Source organism: Tympanuchus pallidicinctus, unplaced genomic scaffold, assembly GCF_026119805.1.
Source record: "Tympanuchus pallidicinctus isolate F22 unplaced genomic scaffold, pur_lepc_1.0 scaffold2, whole genome shotgun sequence".
NCBI classification, from domain to species: domain Eukaryota; kingdom Metazoa; phylum Chordata; class Aves; order Galliformes; family Phasianidae; genus Tympanuchus; species Tympanuchus pallidicinctus.
Genome location: NW_026294721.1, coordinates 7,703,703 through 7,722,175, shown reverse-complemented (window position 1 = coordinate 7,722,175; position 18,473 = coordinate 7,703,703). Strand labels below are relative to the sequence as shown.

Below are 18,473 nucleotides of genomic sequence, written 5' to 3'. Positions count from 1 at the left end.
GTGCATTATTTTGTTTGACAAAATAGTGATTTTTTTTTTTTCTGGTATCTTTTGTTAGATTCCATGAAAGTCAGTTAGATTTTTCTTTTATGGCTTTGCATCATGCAGTGTGGCAGTACATAATTTGCAAGGGTTATGACCAGAAGTATCCTGTGACTTCAAAAATCCCTCACTGTTTTACTCTGCTTAAGGTTCTTGAGCGCTGTGCTGGAGGTTGGTCATGTGGTGTTTTCATTTTTCTTTCTCACAAACAAGTTTAGAGATGCTCTTTGTCTTCTACATCTACAATTCAAGCTATTATGAAAGCTTTAGATTATTGCATACACAAACTGAGACAGGATTACCTCTTTGGAGCTAGATAGCTACTAGGCAAAACTTAATGTGGCTTGATGACTATTCCTCTTTGATAGTTTTTTGTGTTTGTAAGTAATTTCTTGTACAAGTTAGACTGTAAGCAATCTGCTTGTGATCTTGAACTAAGAAAAATATTTCTGTGTAAAGAAAAGGGTGTATTGTTGATAGTCAGACTTGACCTGAAAGGCTATTTATACACAGAACTTAGTAAAAGAAGATCAGAATAACATATTTGTATAGGAATGAAATTACTTAACAGCAGTTCTTGGTGGAGAATGTACTATCTTGAGTCCTTTGGAAATGTTGCGTGCATACCTAGTGTTTGTGGTAAGTTCTGTGCTTTGTACTGATCTAGCTATGTGAAGTCAAGCCATCTGTCAGTATGGGTGCCTTGTCTCTAGTTCTCCCAAATGCTTTTTTATCTAGTGGCTCCAAGTATTTTGTATGTATTGTCTTGTAGCCATACTCTACAAGTGGAAAAGCAGCTGCTTTTGGAGAGGGGAGGAAAGAAAGGGTAAAATTGAGAACATCAGTAGCTGTGCTTAAACCTTGTACAGGCTTTAGACATGGCTGACTTTACACTGACCAATGTAGTCATGTTAATACTTGACTATGTAAATTATACAGAACTTATGAACTTATGAACTTATGAAATAGAAGGTTTTTTGTATGCATGTTTTCTAAAACTGTATCACTGATCTTTGTGCATGGCTTCAAGCTACGGCAGGGGAGATTCAGGCTGGACATTAGGAAGTATTACTTTTCGGAAAGGGTGGTCAGGCACTGGAACGGACTGCCCAGGGAGGTGGTGGAGTCACCGACCCTGGGGGTGTTCAAGGAAAGACTGGATGTTGTATTGAGGGACATGGTTTAGTAGGAGCTATTGGGAATAGGTGAACGGTTGGACTGGGTGATCTTTTAGGTCTTTTCCAACCTTGGTGATTCTATGATTCTATGATTCTATGATAGTAACTCTTCTTTCATCACAAGTTGGTGCTGTTTTGACAGTTAGATCAAGAAGAATATCCATGAATTAAAACTTGAGGACTAACAACAGTAAAGTTGTACATATGATAGATATAGGTAAAGTTGTGCATATGTTAGATATAGGCTAGATTGAATGTATTGGGGGGGAGTATTTTCAACAGTAATAACAGAGTAATTGTTTGTCAGTCTTATTAGAAGTTAGCTGTACTTAAGACTGAATAATTTTTAGAAGGACAAGGGGAAATGGTTTTAAGTTGAGGGAAGGAAGATATGGGTTGGATGTCAGAGGGAATTCTTTACAGAGAAGAATGGTGAGATACTGGAACCTCTGGAACCTGATGAGGCTGCCCAGAGAGGCTGTGGATGCCCCATCCCTGGAGGTGTTCAAGGCCAGGTTGGATGGGGCCCTGGGCAGCCTCGTCTAGTATCAAATGTGGAGGCTGGTGGCCCTGCATGTGGCAGGGGGGTTGGAGATTCATGATCCTTGAGGCCCATTCCAACCCTGGCCATTCTGTGATAATTTTTATCAGTGTACTAAAACTTTGTATTTCAAGATGTTTCACTTTGTAGGTTTTGTAATTGCTAACTTTTATTTGCAGTACTTCAGAATACTTTAGGCATGTCAGGGAGAAAATCTATTAAGGCAAATGGATGGCTGAACACAGTTATTGTATTTTGTCTTTAACTTAAACAGAATTAAAGTGCAGACTGGTTTCTGACTGATACAATGCATAATTCATATGTGTATTCTGTGTTTAGGCTTAATCATAAAAATGGAGCATTACACATCATACATAGGATGTGGGATTTCTGAGGTGCCTTTATCTGATACTGCTCAGAGGATTATGTCAGCTTTGCGGTCTATTCCTACAGGAGTTCAGACTAGCAGAAAAAATAATCAGTGTGAGTATTGGCCTTCTTAAGCGTCTCTCTTTTCAGCTGAAAAACTGAAATGCAAGCACACAACACTGAACCTCAGGAATTAAGAAATAACTGTAGTATTTGATGTGTCTTTCCTGGTTAAATATCACTGTGTGAGCGCAAGAAACTGGGAGGTTGCTGTTAGCCTGAATTTTACTGTGTTTTTTTCCTTCCTAACCTGTAGTAATATAGATGTTAATTTCTTAGCGTTAATTAACACTGTAAATGTGCATCAGCTTGAAACTCTACTAGATACTTGCAGTACAGATGCTGAAAAATTAGGAGAAGCCCTGTGAACTCTCCAGGCTCACAGTCTTTTCTTCCCAAACATGCTCATTACCAGCTCACTCTGTGCAATTCTAGGGGAAAAAGTGAATGTAAATTCCAGAGGTAGAGCGAGGTAGATAATGTTAATGGTGTGTCAGCACTTTTAGACTCCAGCTTTTGCCAAGTTTGAAGGCTAGGATGGCTTTCTACTGCCATCTGGTGATACTTCCTAACATAAGGCAGGAACTGAAAAGTTGTGTAGCCGCTTGTGTATGTCTTACTCAATACTGTGTGCTGAAGGAGGGAAAATAAACCTTATTTTCTCAGGAGGATGAACTTTTTAAGAAAAAATATCTAGATACTTTAAGCAGTTAAGAGCACTGAATGCAAAATCATGTTACTATCATTGTAAATTATAATCTTATTATTGTGGAAGAGTGAATTTTAGGTTCGGTTTTCTTGATGCATCCCACCAGTTAGGTATCTTAACTGGAGATAAATAACAAATTATACAGTGTGAGATGCGTATAATATTATAAAATAATGTGTTTAGTTTCTTCTGGGGAAAGTAGTTGTCTTTTAAAATGCTTTTTTAGTCTTTTAAATACAGGATCCTGGTTTACCTAGTCAAAACGTTATTATAATCAAACAGTTTCAGTGAAAGCAGTATGTTAGGTTCAGAATTTCTTGCTGCTGGTAATGCAAGTTTTGTAGCAGAAATCAGCAGGATTTCTGGACCAGCAGTTAGAAAGGAATATGTGTTTTGCTCATGCGTGTTTTTTGGTTTCTTTTTGAATTGCTAGGCAGTAGAAGGATCTAGAGGTAAGAGTTCTAATTACAGACTGCAGAAGCGCATATTTCACAGAAGTTCTTTTACTGTGCTCACTGGAATTTTAAGAGCTGCTTGCCTATTGCCCTTCGTTCTTTTATTCCAGCCTTCTTTTACTTCTCTTGTTGGGCTCCAGGGTGGTGTTGAGGGAAGGAAAGGAGAAGGCACATCTTAACTTTCTCATTCATGCTGTGCAAAGTCCTGACGTTACAAAGCCTTCCTTAAACTTTCAGAAGAACTCTAGGCTAAAATATCACTGGTAGTTCAGAGGTGCTCAGGTTAGCAACTATGCTATGGGCTGGGGTTCTGTCTTAAACCCAGCACTGAGAGCCATCCTACTCTGTGCTGTTATGCTGGTCATGACTCACCTTTGTGTCAGTTTGATCAGTCTGAGTTTTCCATGCTCTCTCTTCTTGTCTTAAAATACCCATTCTCTTGCAAGGGTGAGCAATGTGGTAAGAAGTAACTTCTCAATGGAGTGTGGTCAATTTTTTTTTTTCTAGGCCAAATGCAAAGAAAATATTTTATTGAAGAGTATTTCTGAGAATAGTACTACCTAACAACATGTTAAACTATAAATATCGTTGTTTGTGATTATCTGGAGTGTGGAAGTTGAATGGATGGGGCTGGGCTCTTCACAGGTGTTCAGTGTCAGGATAAGGGGCAACAGGCAAACGCTGTAACACAGGAAGTTCCATACAGATACGAGGAAGAAACTTCTTCACTGTGAGTGACAGAGCATTTGAACATGCTGTCCAGAGAGGCTGTGGAGTCTCCTTCTCTGGAGATGTTCAAGATCTGGATGTCTACCTCTGCAACATGCTTTAGCAGGGTTTTGGACTTGATGATTTCTTGGAGGTCCCTTTCAGCTCCTGTGATTTTGTGTAAACTGTGATATATAGTGTCTTTTTTTGTTGTTTTTATTGTATAGCTTTGCTTTGACAAAAATTGAATGTGTTTTGAAGGATGGCAGTGTGTATGCTTACAATATTACAGTAAAGTGCCTTCTGAGTTCCCTAGAAAATGTTTTCTTCTTTGTAGCAAAGTCAAATTATTTTTTTTAAGGGAGATGGAGCATACTTTTGTGTATGCATGTTTCAGAATGCATTCAGGTCATTTTAAACATGAATTGTGTCGGTCTGAGGAAAACATCTTCCACAGAAAACTTAATAGCAGTTATTTTAACTTTAGTAACAGGGTTGGTAATCTAGCACTCTATAAACCAAATTATATGCTCTGGTCAGATTCATTTGTGCTATAAAATATTTTCTTTTTTTTTTTTTTTTTTTAAGGTAAAGAGAAGACAAAGGAAGATAAACTAGGTGATAAGGATGCAGGTCTGAAAAATGAAAAGGCAAGCACGTTGTAAAATAGCACTAAAAAAAGCAACTGTTTTATAGTAGACTTGAAGTTGTTATTGACTAGTTCTTCCATAACAAACTGTGTTGCAGTACATTGCATACATTGTGGTTTAGATAACTTTAATCTTATTTTGCACTTGCTATCTATTTGCCGTAGAGAGTCTTGGCCCCCTCTTGCTCTGGTTATAAAGTCTTCTCTGACAGATTGACCAGAAATAAATGTAGAATGTTGCCAAATTTGGGTAGCTAATGTAATTTTAAAATGTTCTCAAACCTCTATGACTGAATAATCGCTAGCATGTGAAAATACCTTGCAAAATACTGGAAAAAGCTTTTTGTAGCAGCAATGAAGTGGCTTATGTTTTCTAAATTACCCTCTCATTCATAACTAGCTCATATAGTTCCCACGTGGTCTAGAACAGAACCATTAGATATTAAATCCTCTCCATAAGCTGTTCTAAATTAATGCATCATTCTGTCTACTGAATGTCCTTAGAGCAGCTGTGTGGCTGAAAATTAAAATATTATTTTAGTGTCCATCTCTGGTGCTCCCATAGGCTGCTACTAGGTGTTTCACAATCAAAGTGAGCTGGTTCACAAGAAAAATGTCTGTAAATTGGGAAGCTTAATTTTTCTGTTGAATCATCTCTCTGAATTTATTTAATGTGTGTGCAGGTACGCATAAGGAAGAAATCTTTTACAGTGAGGGTGGTGAGACCCTCGCACAGGTAGCCCAGAGATGCCCGATCCCTGGAGACTTTCAGGGCCAGGCTGCACCAAGCTCTGAGCAACCTGATGTAGCTGTGGATGTCCCTGTTCATTGCAGGGGAGTGGGACTAGATGGCCTTTAGAAGTCCCTTCCAACTCTGATTCTAGGTGCTAATCCAAGAATGGAAATGGCTAACTGGAACAGTAGCAACTTGGGCTGAGGTTGAGGTCTATTGAGTTAGTCAAATGATTTGCAGGTATTAAAACTGAAGCCCTACCCCAGCTGCAAATCCTACAGCCTTCCTTACTCAACTCTGGTGATTATTGCACTTACTGCAAGTCCATCTAGGAGTTTTGGCATGGGGTAGCTTACTGCAAATTTAATTGGCTCTTAGATGGGCTTGATGAGAATGATTTAAGCCATAGATGAATGTAAATAGTAGTGGAAACCCATCCTGTAATGTTGAGGAGATAAACTTTGACTCACCACATTTAGCAAGATTATTCTACATAAATTATGGAACTACATCTTCTGACTTTGAAAGCCTGTTATTTACTTCCAGCTATGTCATTATTTCTAGTAGATGATTGGTTCTTCCCAGAAGCTGCTGCTGCTGCTTTGTGGTTAATCATTGTTCACCTCTATTATTCTGACTTGATAATTAAATTTGTTTTGTTCCTATTTTTGAAGTTTTAAAAGATAATTACTTACTGCTGATTCTATAATTACTTCAGTGTCCTAATTCAAATTCTGCTATGTGTTAAACAGTAAAAACTTGTTGCAGTTTGACTGGAGAATACACTTTTAGTGCGTTAGCTGTCTGTCTACAGTTCTTATACATTCATATATATATATATATATATATGCTCTTTGGGCCTATAGTTTCCTTAAATCGGCTCTTCTTTGATGTTACCACTAACACTTTTTTCTGTAGAGCATCACATCCTGAAAAGCTAAGCTAAATGAACTCATGTATGTTTATTTTTGTGTCTCCTAATAAGTTGAACAATTGGTTCACTGAATATTTTCTGATTTTTCCAGGAGATCAGTGATTCCACAGTTGCCTTATTAAAATCATCTGCCAGCTCTGAAAAAAGTACTGCTGGTGAGACAGTCAGGATGGCACATACCAAAGAAATCCTGAGCTTCTACTGGGAATTAGGCTCTACTGAATGGGGATATAGAGAAAGAAACCTTACAGTAGAAGAAAGAAACATGGCAGATGGTGAAAAGAATTTAGTTACCCCCCTTAAAAGAAAGCAAGAGGTACCTACGTATTGTTTGGGAAAAAAAAGATTACTTGTTAAGAAACACATTTCACATGAGAGGAGATACAACTGGACTTCCAGACAAGCAGAGCATTCTGAAAATGATTTTTGTGATATCAGGAGTTTAGGATATGAAGAAAAAAGAGAATTGATTGCAAATATAAAAGAAGCAGTGGCTTTTGTAACTACCATGATATTTCTAGATGGCTCTTCACAGCTTAACTCAGAGCAGGTTAGTGAACTGTGGGTTTTTGGTGACTGTTTTGCTGAATTATTTGAACTGTGCATGTGGCTGGTTAATATAAAGCCATGTTCATTGGGAAGGTGGAATCTGGAGCAGTTTAAAATATTCTTGCTTACCAAAATACTAATTTATAATGAGATAAATCTTCATACTTCTGGCTGCCTTTTATTCTTAGTTACCAAATAAAATCTAAAGAAACTGGAACCTCTTGGGCCAAGCACTCATTAGCATACATCAAGCAAGTCTTTAAATATTTTTTTCTTCTTCCTACCTTGACTGTCACAGTAGTTTGTTGGTTTTTTTTTTTTGTTTTTTGTTTTTTTTTTAAGGGTGAAGCATTTGCAACCTTCTTTATTATGTCGATGGTGTATACAGTAACTATTGTACCTTGTAGTTTTCATATTGCAAAATACTTGGGAAATTTTTTTGGCATTGCATAAAAGATCTCAGAGGAAACACTGTAATTATGCTTAACAGACCACCTTAGCCTCGTCAGTGAAGGGAATTGTTGTATTAGTGAAGAGTCGAACAGATCGCCTTTGCTCTCTCAGTTTCTCTTCAACTGCCAGTACTTGGAGCACTGCTAGTCCGAGTGATAAATTCATTTATTTGGAAACTGAATGCTCTTCCCTTTGGGAGCAAGAAGAACAGGCTCACAACAAATTTGCCCGGTAAGAGCATGTAAGAATAAAGCAACATTCTGCTTTTTGGCAGCAGTGTGTTTTTGGCAGCAGTGATATTGATGACTTGATTTCTTTGCAGGAGGAGGCTGGGATTGTGATAATATTTAATATACTAATACACAGTCTTTAAGTATTATACGAATTTATAGTATTAATATATTCACCTAGAAATGCTGTAGGAATGCCCTACAAAGATATGGCTCAAAAAACATAAATCTCAAATCTCACAAGATTTTTCTTTTTGTATTTAATCTTCATTTCCTCCCTGTATTTCTTACATAGTAATCCTAGAACATGATTATTATAAATAGCCTTTTTGACCTCTGGTAATATTTTTAATTTCAGAGCACAGAAAGCAGTAGGCTTTTAAGATGACTTTGAGATATTGAATGAGATTTTCTTGTGATCCAGTAGCAGTGAAACATACAAATTACAAAAGCATTTTTTGCATCTCTTTAATGGTTGGGCTAAATTTTTCAAGTTGGGTTTTAGTTTGAACTTCCACTTAGCATAACCAAAATCCATTTTTATTCCTTATTGACTTTGAAGTAGTATCCCATTATGGGAGGAAGTAGATTGATTTTTCACTATAATAGTCACATGATAAAACTTTTTCATAATGCTTTATGAATTTCAGTAATAACTGATTTATTGTAAACAACTCAGTGTTAGGATTTAAAGTACTTCAAAACAACAAAAACTCAAGAATAAGTTACGCGTTCTAACTATAGGCTTTTTCTAAATGCTTATATCTTCCAAGAACGGTGAGGTTGTTTAATAGTGATTCTACAATATACTCAGAAATACCTTATGACCTAGAAAATTTCAAATAAAATATCTTAAACCTGTCCAAGAACTGTGGTTTCATTTTGTTAACAATAAATCAACATGAAAGCCCTATACGGAATTATCCTTTTTATGCTGTATAAAATAAAAATGATACACATGATTAATGAAATGTATTCATAGTTCTATTTCAAATGTCGTGGATACAGAAACTATAGATGCTTTCAAAAAAGAATGGGAAGATATGGAAAAATGAGATAGAGTATAGTAGTTTTAAACAGCCTTTGAACAGTAGGCAATTAGAGCAATTTAGATTGTCTAGTAACTTTAGAAGATTCCGTGATCTCATTTAGGCACAGTGAAGTATTATAGGCATGCAAGTTGCTCTTTTGGATTGTGTTTAATTCTAAGTGTTGAGATTTCTTTATGCATGCAGGTAAGCCATCTGTTAGTGTGTTTAAGTATAGAATAGAGATTCAGGTATTGAATTGAAAAATCAATATTCAGATACAATACTATATTCTTATTAAAATAAATGCCTTTTATTAGCTGTTCAGTTTAGTACAACTTGCTAATTAAAAATTTAAATTAAATGACTTAACTAAATCTAATAGCAGTATAGTGCATATTCAGAAACTTTCTCTGTGCAGGCAAGTGTTGTTTCAAATACTACGTTGCAAAGTTCCAGTTATCTGCTTCAATGCGAAAGATTTCCTGAAGACAGTACTTCAAATTTATGGTAATGGAATTAGCTGGAAACAAGGTAACTGTCTAATCTATGACTTAATCCTGTGAGCTGTGCCTGTGGCGTTAAAATTGCGAGGTGCAGAAGCAATTAGGTTAGTGGTTAGTTAAATACTGGAAAACAGTTCTAGTACAATGGAAAAGAATATCCTTCTTGGGGAGTTTCTGGAGAGAGAGTTGGTACATTGAGGTGATGTATTTCTTCTTAGAGTAGGAATTGCTGAAACGTTGAGAAGTTTAAGGATGATTTCCAGTGGAAAAAAAAAAAGCTTTCAAAGCAATCCTGTGTGTAGCTGAGCAGGTTAAATTGCCTTGAGTTTCATGTTCCCCATAGAAACTTCCTTAAACTGCCATGTGCCAACCAGTGGAATACATGGTTACGTTAATTCACGCTGGTGAAGTGTAGCGTGCTTTGCCACTGTGATTCTGGAGGAGGTATACAGCACTTGAGTCTTGACTACCATTTCACAATCTGCACATAATTGTGCTTTAATCTGCACCATCTCTTCTGGTCGTTTTTATCTCAGCCTGACTCTGGTTTTGCTGCAGTCCTTTCAGGTTGCTTCTGTCCTAATTACATATCTTACTCCTAACGCTGCAGATGTCATACCCTTTCAAGTACTGAGTTGATGGTTACAACTCTTTACAACTGAGCTGACTTAGTGGAAATCTTACTTGAGAAAGAAAGAGCAAATGGTTGGGATGTTTGATTCTTCATCAGTATTAGAGTGGAGACTCTTGTGCACATTGTAAATAGTTGGAGGATCTCTAATAGCTCACAAACACTGTTTGGTAGCAGGATTCTCTTTTCCACGTGTTCTGAGTAGAATTCAGATTTTATTTTAAAAAAAAAAAAAATCAGTGCACATTTCAAGCAGTTGTCACACGGACTTGTGGATGTCCAGCATCTCATTGGACAGTGCCTTCCTGCAACCTCTGGGTGTCTTTCCAACAACCATCAGCTGCCTGCAGTGTTACTGCCCCTCAGTGAGGCTGTGTTGCTATGTCTGCCTCTTCACAGTGCATCATCTAAGTTGATGGCAATCCTGTTCAGCACAGTTGTGTACGTTTCATTTAATCACTGTAGAGAATATTTCCTGCTGAAAGAACAGTAAAAGTCCTATGGGCATACCTAAATTTTATTTTCCAAATGAATTCAGGCCTTCGTCTACTTCTTTAAGCTGCATCATTGCAAATCAAGCTAGTCCCTAAAAAAAAGAGAAGGAATCTCTTAGTAGTGCACTCAGCAGGATGTCCTCGAGACAATTTCTGTGGCTGCTCCTTAGCATCTGTTAGCTTCCAAGGTGAAGAACTTCTTTGTATTTGAAGAAAGGGGTGGTGAGCTACGTAAAACCTTCGCATGAAACCATGCAGCTGAAGTATCTTTCATTTATCTAGCTGCTCCAGCACAGGCCAAGCTGTTTCAGGGAAAAAAAGGTCTTGTTCCCTGCCATCTGGTAAGCAGCAACATAAAGTGCTTTTCAGCAGCAGTTAAATCAGCGGAGATGAACAAGCCTGGTTCTCATCAGATTGGTCTTGTAGCTGTCACGTATGTAATGGACGTTAAACTGTCTTCCAGCTAATCAAGTCTGAAGGTTGTATAGCTGGGAATTGTTTAATTTATATAAGCATGTACCTGTGGGCTGTTGTCTGAACTTAATTGCTTAAAGATTCCTTAAGAGGATGCTTACATCTATCTTTAGCTATATCTCAGAATTCTAGTTATTAGCTTCTCCCCCCTCTTCTTTGTGGTACTACAGTGCATATGACATTAAACAGCACTAGGTTTGTTCAATCCTATGTATTTATGTGGATCTAAGAGAAAGTGCAGCATAAACACATAAGGTTCTGCAGGACAGAAGTGATTTTTGAGATCAAAGCTTTATGTACTCATGTGAATTCATATATTCATATGTTGCAGATTTTAAAAGTGATTGCTACAAGGTATTTATCATTTTAGGTCTATTCATAATGTGTGTCTACAGGACAGACGGACAAAATTTTAGAAGTATTTATCTACCCAAGAAGTGACTTAAATATTTTAACTGTCAGAAATAACTGGTTTTTGTAGTTGCAGAGAGCGTCGTGTTGGATCCAAGGATTGCAGCGTGGCTGATAAACTCCAGTGACACAGTTCCCTCTTTTGAATGCCTAATGCAGTATTTTGAAAAATCTTATTCAGTGGAAACAGTAAATACAGATACAGGTGCTTTGAGAAATTCTTTGGTAAGTAGTTTGTTTTAGTTTTTTTAATGGTTGATTTAAAAGAGGAAGGAGATATTGAAAATGATGCTTGTAAGAATATTGGAAAATTACAGATTATGCCTTTTGAATAGAAAATGATTGTGTTAATGCTGCTTGTCAGAAATCTAATTTTAAAAAGGGGGATGAAAGGGAAGGGTTAACTGAATTCTACTAATATTGCACCTAATTTGCCAGGAACAATTGCAGAATTCTATATCCAAATCCTGAAGTTCAGTAGCAATGTTAATTAGTAGAAAAGTTGGTCTTTTCTTTCAGCTGTCTGCAAACTAATTTCCAGCTTTTATTTCCAGAATGTCTGAAGTCTTGCTCCCTAATTCCTGAGAACTTTTAGCCTGTTTTAGCTAACTGTTATTAATGTTGTTGCTGAATCTTACAACTTTCTGGTGAAGGCATCATTTGTTAATAGTGATACTGAGGAATAGTAGGGAGTAAAATATGAACCTTCAAAGTATGATGTATGTGAGTTTATATTCTCAACGAGAGTGAATGCTTAATGAATTTCATGAAGTTATTCCCAGTGCTATGGAAATGTTTTACTGTCTACTGAGGTTTATTTACGGAGTGTTAAGGATTTGTTTCCATTTTGGGAATCGCATCTATTCTGACTTCTTGTTTCTCAGCTTTATAATCCTGATTGCTAATATCTTAGCAAATAGTTAAGTCAAACCATTTGAAGTTAGTATCCAGAATATTCATGAAGAAGAACATATAGACAAATATGCAGTTGGATATGAATTCTAAAAGAAGCAATAGTCTCTTGCCACAGCCTTGGTCTAGGAAAAGTAAAAGTGGCAGTAAGGTTTAAATAAGTAATGGGGTTCCTGTGTAGCTGACATCAAGAAGAATGAAGTAGGGTGAACAAAAAATATCTCAAGCTCTGTAGTAGAGGGATGTGCATATTGACAAGTACGTTATGGTAATTCTATATGTGTGATTTTTCTCTTTACGGTTTCTGTTTTCTGTTTTGCCATCTTTCTGCTAATTGTCTCGCCAGACTCAATTGTTTTTTCTGTTTTTAGAATGAACTAAAACTTCCTGCAACTAAGTGTCTTCCACACTTCCGTTACTCTTGGCACAACACTTTTCTTAAAAATAAGAGTTAGATTGGTGTAATAAAGTCCTTGTGATGGTTCTTTTTTGTCTGTGCCATAATGCTTTCCTCTGCAATTTGTTACAATTTATTGTAATAGAAACTATTTTTGATCAATTCTGACTTCGTATTTGTGCACCTGCAAGTAATTTGGGTTCCTTCTTCTTTCTCTTTGGATCAAATAATGGATGAAGCGTTGCTGATAGACTGTGTCTGCAGTAATGCCTCAATTCCGGACTTCTCTTTTTCTTCACATAAAGATAGGGCTCTTTCAGACAAGAGGCCAAAAAGGGAGTTGTGTAAATGAGGCAGGTTTCCCACTGTATGGGAAATAGATTGTTTACCTTTTGGTTGACAGCTGACTCTTCCACTGCAAAGACGTGGGAATGTGTTTAAATATACTGATATCTAAGTCTGTGTAGAAACATAACCAGGAGTTTCTGAGAGTCCACCTGAACACAGCAAAGTAGTAATATGTACAGCTCATGGAGCAATTCCTGCTAAGGACTGCTCAAAAAGAAAAAGCTATCCAGGGCTACCTTTTCTCAATGTCAGGAAGGCCCTTAGCCTCTTAGAGAGAGCGGAAGAGAGTGGTCCTTCCCCTGCTTCTTTGAAGATCTATTTAGTCTGTACAGATTCTTCTTCAGGAAGATTCTGAAGTTTGCTCAACCACTTTGATGTTTTAAGCAAAGCAGGCAAGAATAGAATTACATTTCTGGCAGGGCAGGTGAAAAGCCCTACAGAAACACAGTATTCTGACATCAGACCTGTAAGAAAATATTCTTGGCAACAATCAGTGATAATCTTTCTGTTTTACATCATAATTTGTGGCTCAATTACGTCCAGTTGAGTACCATGTCCAGTGATATTTTATCTGGTTACATTACACATACTCTTGTTTTTATTACTTACTTGAAATATTTCATTCAAACTGAAACATTAATTTCATTTTTCTGTGCAATCTTAGAGCATAATGTAAATCTGATAGCAAGTAAAATGCTTTTTTATTCTCATCCCAGAGGGACCGAAGGAAATCTTCTGAATACGTCAAGTGTAAACCATGGAACTGGAATGAGTAGCACAGTCAGATTTGGTACAATGATTTCTGAGAACTTAGTCTGGTAATAAAAGCATTTTCCGCCTCAGTTTGAGTGGAAAAAGCAGAAGATTTGTTTCCAGATCTTTTTCCAACTCTAGTTATTTTACAACAGCAGTAAAGTAACAAGATCACAGACCACCTGCAGGTCTGTAGAGAAATTTCTGCATCTTGTAGTGAAAGCGCCACTCTTAGTGTTCCTCTAGGGATGCAAATAATAGAATGAGCACAGAATAATTTGGAGTTTTCTAATATACACATAGGATGAATGGTGTATCTGAAGATATATTACTTCCAAAATACCCAAGATGCCCTGTCAGTGCTTTTTTAAGTGTGAAGCCTTCAGATGATTTCATAGACACTGCCAATCAGTCTACCTACTATTCCTGACAGAAAGATGCCTTTCTCTCACTTTGGAGATGGATTTTAAATTTATTTGGAATGCTATGTATATTAATTTAATAGAAATGACCTTGGAATACCCTGCTTGCAAAAAACTAGCCACATCTAAGTCAGTCTCCAACTCTGTAGATATAGAGGAGGACGCATTGAATGTGATCTGATTATCTTCTAAAGAAGATAGGGTTCTAATGTTCCCCAAATTCCTTTCTTCTCTAAGTCTTCCATCTGACACGCATTTTATTGATATTGTTGAACAAGAATTACTAAGCTTGAGCATTCTGCAGTTCTATATACTACAGATTTTTTTCCCAGACTAGCACTGACAAGAATCTGCAGTCAGTACTACACTGTGTCTAGCGTAATTATCTTGCATTTTGGATTTCTACACTTGCCCAAAATTCCATAGTCTCATGGGATATAATGTATATATTCCCTTCTGACTTTTCTCAGGCTGTTTTTTCTTTCCTGGGTTATTAACACCTCGTGCCAAGTAATTCTCACATCTACCTTTCTGGATCTTTCTGGATAGCTGGTCTACAGAGGGAAGAGACAGTCAGGAACTGTCCCTGTGCTCTCCTTGTAAGGAGGCTGCAGACCACCACAACCCCGTCTTCCATGGGCTGAACAAACCAAGAGATCTCGGACACTCTGTATGAGTCTTCCCCTCTAGATCCTTCAACATCTTTGTTGCCCTGAGCAGATGAACTTCTATGTAGTTAAACTGAATGCAAAGTATCTAGACAAGTTTCAGCTTAGAAAGACATCTTAAAATAATTTTAAAGTTTTCTGTTGGTTCAGCATGTGGCTTTTGATTGTCTGTGTGCATATCAAAACAATCTTTTAGTCATCTTAGTTTCACTGTGAAACACCCCTGCAGAAGAAGGAGGTGAATAATTTGGCACAGAAGAAAGGCAGTACTGATAACAGTTAAATTTTTTGGAGTTTTGGAAGTTAAAAATAGAATTCTGAATTAACATCACACAGTCTGTACAAAATGTAAGTAAAGGAACAAGTAAGATCTTGAATGCATATTGTCTTTACTCCTGTGCTTGTAATTTTTGTTTTTGGTAGCTCAGAGTCAGGTCGCAACAGTTGGAGGTCTTAAAATGTTCCTATTGTATTAACATTACTAAAGGGAAATGCAGGAAATGTACTTTAATAGCTTAATCACTTTAAAAATATTGCTCTGAATATTTTAATACTAATATTAAGTCTTTTATTTTTTATCAGCATCAAAACTTGGTTATGAATTTGCAAAAACTTTATACTATAATGATGGGCCTCGCTCATGACTTACAGGTAAGAGTTGATAAGTAGTTACTCAGCAATAATTTCTGAGGTGTTATCACAAAGTGGTGTGCTTCTCACTCAAATCAGAATCTCTTATGGAAATAAAATAAAAGGTTTCAAACTTCACGGATTTATAGTACTAGACAACATGTAAGATGAAGTGGTCCATCAAATTTACCATTGTTTTCAGAAGAATGGAATGTTTACTCAAAGCAAATGTTGAAGAAGTTTCCTCTACAAGAGTTAAATATTTAGGTGAAGATCCTAAGAACAGGAAAAAATCAAAAAGTTGTGCTGCTTCATTCTATATTTTAAAGCTATATGAACAATCCAAAAACTGTTTAAGAGTTGAAGCAGTGTCGTTATTTATCTCGGTAGACATGTTTAGAGATTCTTTGTTGAGCACAAAAACTTAGCATGTCTGCTACTGTATGTTGTATTAATCCTTGGTGAAGTTCAGAACACATTTCAAGAGTTTTTAGGAGTTTTTAATGTTCTGTTTTGTTTTCTTGTTATTATATATTTGAAAAGGTTTCAAAATTTAGGGATATGCTCAGGTTCTGGAGAAAGTTGCATAGCTTCATAGAATGGTTTAGTTGGGAAGAGACCTTAAAGATCACTTAGTTTCAACCTCCCTGACATGACAGGGACACCTCCCACTAGATGAAGCTGCCCAAAGCCCCATGCATCCTGGCCTTGAATGTTTCCAGACATAGGGCATCTGCAGCTTCTCTGACCAACCTCTTCCAGACCCCTACCACTCTCATGGTAGAGAATTTCTTCCTAACTTCTCATCTAAACTTGTCCTGTATAATGAGACACTAGAGGCTTTCCTTGAAACTGATTTAAAATATAGTGTAAGGGTTGAGAAAAGTAGCTGATGGAGCCTTGTTAGGCTGGATTTTTTTAAGTGGCCCAGCAATTGTTCTATCTGTGAATGAAGGCAACAGAAACACCTAAGGTACAGCAACACCAACCACAAGCCTACAGAAATTCTGAGAGAACTATTGTTGTATGACTGCTGCAGTGGTGAGAGGAAAAAAACCATCCTGTTCTTTGCAACTAAATTGGGTACATAGTCCCACCTTTCTACATCTTTCTAATGAAAATAAAATATTGAATTTTGAGTGGTTGCTTAGTTGCTCAAGTGAATAAGAAAAAAGAATGAAGAAATGTTCTTTTACAGTGGACTTTATTCTAAAAATAATGTAGACAAATGGTGTGCAAATTTCTTAGTTTCCATTACTGTACCTTTCCTTATAAAACAATTTGATAATTGAATATAGTGTTTGGATGCTATAATTTACACTAACTAGTATTTCATGCTTTACCCAGCCTTGTCTTTATAAAAATAAATGATACATAAAGTGAAATACTGCTCGCTGAAAAACTGATCTACATAATGATACTATCGTATGGTTTTTAGAATAAGGTTTGCTAATACTGATGCTGATTTGTATCTTACTTTACAGGTTCAAGGTTTGTGGAAATTATTTTGCACATTAGAGCTTCCACTGATCAAAGTTCTGGCAGGTACGAAAGTTCAGCCCCAAATATGACTTTTTACCATTTTTATGCAGCTGTTTATTGTACTGAAATAAAGGTTACAATAACTAAATATTATGTTATCCTTGTAATGAGTACCTACGTGAGTTAGAATTTCAATTTTGTAGCATGCAAGATTACACTTGCAATTGTAAATGTTCTCAGTATTTAATTTTATTTGCAGTGATGGAAACTCACAAAATACATGTGGACAAACAAGAACTGAAAAAAACATCAGAGATTCTAGGGGTAAATTTTATCTTTATTTTTTTCCACAAATATTTTTCTATAGTAAATCCCCTCTCTAGTTCACAAAGAAATGTAGATTGAAGGTATACGAGCAATCCATTAAACCAGCTGATAGCCAGTAATGGGGTATCTCATTTATAAGTAGTCCAATATACCTAATAACGTAGGAAGTAACAGAATATTGAAGAAAGTAGTGTAAAAGGAATAATTCTGATGTTCTGTAATTTACAGTTGAGACTCAAAGAACTCGAAGAGGAAGCCCATCAAATTGCTGGAGAACGATTCCTTTTGACCAGCAGTAGTCAACTTAGAGAAGTATATTCGTATTACTGTCATTACTTAAGCTATCTATTCTGTAAACTGTTAATGATGCAGGAGAATTATAAAGCATATAAGTTTGTTCATACAACTTCTGACTCTCTTTCTTCTATGTTCTAATTATATTTTCTGATTATAATGGAAGACATCTCAGTTAATTCATAAATCTGACCATTTGGCTAATCTGCATTTGAATGAAGTTAAATAATGCACTTTATTTTAGCGAGTGCGCTATTTTTAGAAATAAGATGTTAAAAGTAAAGATCTGATCTTTTTACTCCTGTTATTTTTCTCTTTTCTGCAGCATAACTCTATTTTACTTGGAATCTCTTTTGTAGACTGGAGTTCAGGAATCTAATCGTTTTCTTTTCTTTTTCATCACTTGAAGCACTGAAGTCTTTTTCTTAATGTAGGTACTGTTTGAGAAGTTAAAACTGCATACGCTGTGTGAAAAAATTCCCAGAACTGAAAGACAGCAAGTTGCATCCACCTCAGAAGTTGTGGTGAGATGAGATTATTCAACAATCTGCATTATTTAAAAAAACTTCTATCTCAGTGAAGCTGTAATTTGTCTAGTTTCCTTTCCAATCTTCATTTATTTTTATGTTATGTTAATCACACTTGATTTACTTATGCTAGGAATGACAGAGAGCAACCAAGAATGGAAGGAGAATTCTGCTGCTTAAGATAGAAAAAACAACTTTGTATTGAATACACATTTGTCAGAAACAAGGGAAACACTTTGTAGTTTCCTGATCTGAAATTCACAGTACCTTGTAGAACTTCATGTTGGCTCTACATGTCAATCTACATAACTATAGGCAGGTTAATAAATCATCTATGCATGATAGTAAGAAAAGAATTACGGTAGAAAATCTTTATTCTAATAGAATTGCATAATTTTTTTTAGCCTGAATGTGTAGTTCCAGAAATTTTTGTTGTACTTCTACATATATAATCTCATTTGATTCTTTTTATTTACAGATTTTTATGTAAATTTATGATCTAAGAAATCTTGAAATCTCCTGGAGCTTGTACAATGGGACAAATGGAAGCTCTGCTGTT

General features: G+C 36.3%; 1 protein-coding gene across 5 annotated transcripts in view; it reads left to right on the top strand.

Annotated features, from left to right (window-relative positions):
- The first annotated feature begins 1,322 nt into the window (after nucleotides 1-1,322).
- Nucleotides 1,323-18,473, top strand: part of POLN (DNA polymerase nu) — a 78,564-nt gene continuing 61,413 nt past the window's right edge. For 4 of the 5 annotated variants that reach the window (XM_052682202.1, XM_052682200.1, XM_052682203.1 and 1 more), the window contains exons 1-9: nucleotides 1,323-6,928; nucleotides 7,418-7,611; nucleotides 9,060-9,172; nucleotides 11,225-11,379; nucleotides 15,237-15,305; nucleotides 16,769-16,829; nucleotides 17,026-17,090; nucleotides 17,322-17,405; nucleotides 17,822-17,911. In XM_052682202.1, the coding sequence (XP_052538162.1) occupies nucleotides 6,548-6,928; nucleotides 7,418-7,611; nucleotides 9,060-9,172; nucleotides 11,225-11,379; nucleotides 15,237-15,305; nucleotides 16,769-16,829; nucleotides 17,026-17,090; nucleotides 17,322-17,405; nucleotides 17,822-17,911 (1,212 nt within the window). In that variant the 5' untranslated portion in view covers nucleotides 1,323-6,547. The remainder of the gene's footprint in view (nucleotides 6,929-7,417; nucleotides 7,612-9,059; nucleotides 9,173-11,224; nucleotides 11,380-15,236; nucleotides 15,306-16,768; nucleotides 16,830-17,025; nucleotides 17,091-17,321; nucleotides 17,406-17,821; nucleotides 17,912-18,473) is intronic. The other variant, XM_052682201.1, reaches the window with a different exon arrangement.